General features: G+C 45.8%; 1 protein-coding gene across 1 annotated transcript; it reads left to right on the top strand.

Moving 5' to 3' along the window:
• The first annotated feature begins 326 nt into the window (after positions 1–326).
• LOC140877932 (uncharacterized) lies at positions 327–1905 on the top strand. Its single transcript, XM_073281533.1, has 3 exons — positions 327–745; positions 840–1266; positions 1390–1905. Exons 1-3 carry the CDS (start codon positions 327–329, stop codon positions 1903–1905), a joined length of 1362 nt encoding a protein of 453 aa, XP_073137634.1.
• Positions 1906–3142: the final 1237 nt, after the last annotated feature.

Genomic DNA, 3142 nt, shown 5'->3' on the forward strand with positions numbered 1-3142 from the left:
ATTCTCGGGTTCTTGATAAGGAAGGTAAGCATTAAATCCGGAGCTCTCTCCTATAAATGTCAGGTTCACTTTCATTACTTGGATCCTAATTTTCACTCGTATGCACACACCACTCTCTATATTTCGCTATCCTAGCATTTGACTTGAGTGTCGGAGGGGATACGTCGGAATACCTTCCGGCTCCCCTTAATACTCTTATTCGTGGTTTCAGGTCAGCAGCAGTTCATCTTTTGTTGGAGGAGTTTCGTCAGCTCATCCAAGGAGATCACATTATTGAGGTATATCAATTGGCGCCGTCTGTGGGAATTTTAAGTTAAGGCGTAGATATGTCAGGAAGAGGAAGAGGAAAAGGAAGAGGAAGGGGAAGAGGGAATGTGGCGGACATGACTGTAGATCAGCTCAGCCAGTTCATCACTCAAACGGTGCAAACGGCCATGGGTCTGAATCCACCACCTCCTCCCCCTCCACCCGGAGGTCAGCCAAACCAAATGGATGCGGTGTGGGAAGAGATTAGGAGATTGGGTCGGCAAGTTGGAGGTCGGCCTGGGCCTATACAGAGGGAAAGCCCTTTTGCTCGGGCTATTCTAGATGAAGAACTCCCTGCGAATTTTAAGCAGCCCACCTTAGGGGAATATGATGGGAGCTCAGATCCAGAGGAACATTTGGGAAGATTTGAAAATGCAGGCATGTTGCATAGATATTCGGATGCAATTAAATGTCGGGTCTTCCTCACCACTCTGGTGAGGTCAGCTCAGCAATGGTTCAACCTCTTACAGCCTGGTAGCATCCGGAGTTTCAATGACTTCAGCTTAGCCTTTTTTACACCAATTTGCGAGTAGCAAAAAATATTTGAAGACTTCTCTCAATTTATTTAATCTGAAGCAATCTGAGGTGGAACCCTTGAGGGAATATGTTCAGCGCTTCAATACAGCAGCTCTGGAAGTACCTGCTGCCACTGCCGACACTTTGGTAAACTCTTTCACTCGAGGGTTGAGGGGAGGAGAGTTTTTCAAGTCCTTGGTCAAGAAGCCTCATTTGACTTATGATGAGCTCCTTAGTCGAGCTGAGAAATATGTGAATTTGAAGGATGCACAAAGGCAAAGGAGACAGGAAGGAACATCTGGGAGTAAGCCAAGTAGCAAGTTAGGAGCAAAGGTAGAGGGGAAGACAGAAGTACGAAGAAAGAGGGGTGCAGAAGATATGAACAGGTCTAAGGGACCCTACCCTTACGTACCACTCTCGGTAAGACTGAAAAAGGAAATGCAAGTATGTGAGGATAGGCGAGCACTTGTGAGGCCCCGGAATGCTGAGAAAGGCCCGCAGTTACCGCCATCCGACAAGTTTTGCGACTTTCATCAGTAGTATGGGCATATCACTAATGATTTCCAGAGGCTAGGTGAGGAGGTTCAGAGGATCATGTATAATGATCCTCACTTCAGAGCTGAGCTGACTCAAAGAGCAAATCCTGCTCGCCAAGGCCGAGCTCCACAATGGAGGAATCAGAGGAATGAAGTTGGAGGGAATCAAGGTGATCATCAAGGAAGAGCTCCTCAAAATGTTCAGGGAGAGAGGGTTCAACAAATTGCAAATCACCCTCATATGGGTATGATCTATATGATTTTAGGGGGCACTACGTATGGAGATTCAGGAAGGGCTCGCAAAGCTCACGGGCATAGGTTGGAAAATTTTGAGGTGAATTCTCAGCTCAGTTGTCCTACTGATCCAAACATCAGCTTTGGAAGGGAAGATTTAAAGGATGTGGCGGTACCTCATAATGATCCCTTATTGGTCACATTGACTATAGCCAATTATGATGTGGCTCGCATCTTTGTGGATACTGGGAGCTCAGTGAACATTATCTTCAAAGAAACCCTTGACCAATTAAATTGGAAGGATTTGAGTTGAACCCAATCACCACGGAGTTGTATGAGTTCACGGGTCATGCTTTGCAACCGTTGGGACAGATAGTGCTCCCATTATCTCTTGAAAATGGAGAGCAGAGCTAGAGTAACCAAAATGGCTTGCTTCACGTTGGTGGATGCACCATCCTCTTTCAATGGAATATTGGGACGCCCTTCCCTGAGTGATTTCCGAGCCGTGGCATCCACCTATCATCAGAAGTTGAAGTTCCCAAGTAGAAAAGAAGTGGGGGTCGTTTGGGGTGATCAAAAGGCAACTCGGTTGTGCTATGTGAATGAGGTAAAGATTGACGCAAAGAAGAAGAGGAGGGAGGTAGGAATGGTTTCAGTAGGCCGAGCACCGAGGGTGTTTGGTCAGAAGGTGCTTCTGATGTCTGAAGAAGGTCATGAGAAGGTAGAGTTAAGCCCGGGAGCTCAGGTCGTTAAATTAGCTGCTGATCTCAGCCCGTCGGTGAAGCAAAGCTTGGTTGATTGCTTGAAGAGGAACAAAGACATTTTTTCTTGGTCTATATCAGAGCTCACAGGTGTTAGTGTAGAAATTATGGTTCATCGACTCAACACTCTTGTGGGAGTGAGGCCGATAAAACAGAAGAAGAGACACTTTGGACCAGAAAAGGATAAGGTCATTAAGAAAGAGGTGGATGAGCTCCTTGAGGCAGGACACATTAGGGAAGTGCAGTTTCCTACTTGATTATCAAATGTGGTCTTGGTCCCTAAGATCTCAGACAAGTGGAGGATGTGTGTTGATTTCAGAGATTTGAATAAAGCATGCCCTAAATATTGCTATCCACTGCCTCGAATTGATCAGCTGGTTGACTCTACAGCAGGTCATCAGTACTTATGCTTCATGAATGCATATCAAGGGTATCACCAAATTTCTTTGGCGGAGGAAGATCAGGACAAACTAAGTTTCACTACCTCTCATGAAACTTTTTGTTACAAAGTGATGCCTTTTGGTTTGAAGAATGCAGGTGCCACTTATCAGAGGCTCATGGACAGAGTGTTCGCCTTCCAAATTGGCAGAAATGTGGAAGTTTATGTGGATGATATCCTTGTGAAGTCTCAGGATGATGTGGGACTGGTGGCTGACCTTGAGGAGACTTTCTCAACTTTGAGGACTTATCGGGCGAAACTCAATCCGGAGAAGTGTGTATTTGGAGTCAGGGGAGGTAAGTTTTTGGGATACATGGTTACTGAAAGGGGAATTGAGGCTAACCCTAACA

This window comes from Henckelia pumila, chromosome 2 (assembly GCF_033568475.1).
Source record: "Henckelia pumila isolate YLH828 chromosome 2, ASM3356847v2, whole genome shotgun sequence".
Lineage (NCBI taxonomy): Eukaryota > Viridiplantae > Streptophyta > Magnoliopsida > Lamiales > Gesneriaceae > Henckelia > Henckelia pumila.

Bases quoted from the DNA above. Each gene is read 5' to 3' on its own strand.
- LOC140877932 (XM_073281533.1), top strand. From the start codon at position 327: ATGTCAGGAAGAGGAAGAGGAAAAGGAAGAGGAAGGGGAAGAGGGAAT. The intron at 746-839 runs GTCAGCTCAGCA...ATTTGCGAGTAG, and splicing joins TTCCTCACCACTCTGGTGAG to CAAAAAATATTTGAAGACTT. The intron at 1,267-1,389 runs GTATGTGAGGAT...AATGATTTCCAG, and splicing joins GACTGAAAAAGGAAATGCAA to AGGCTAGGTGAGGAGGTTCA.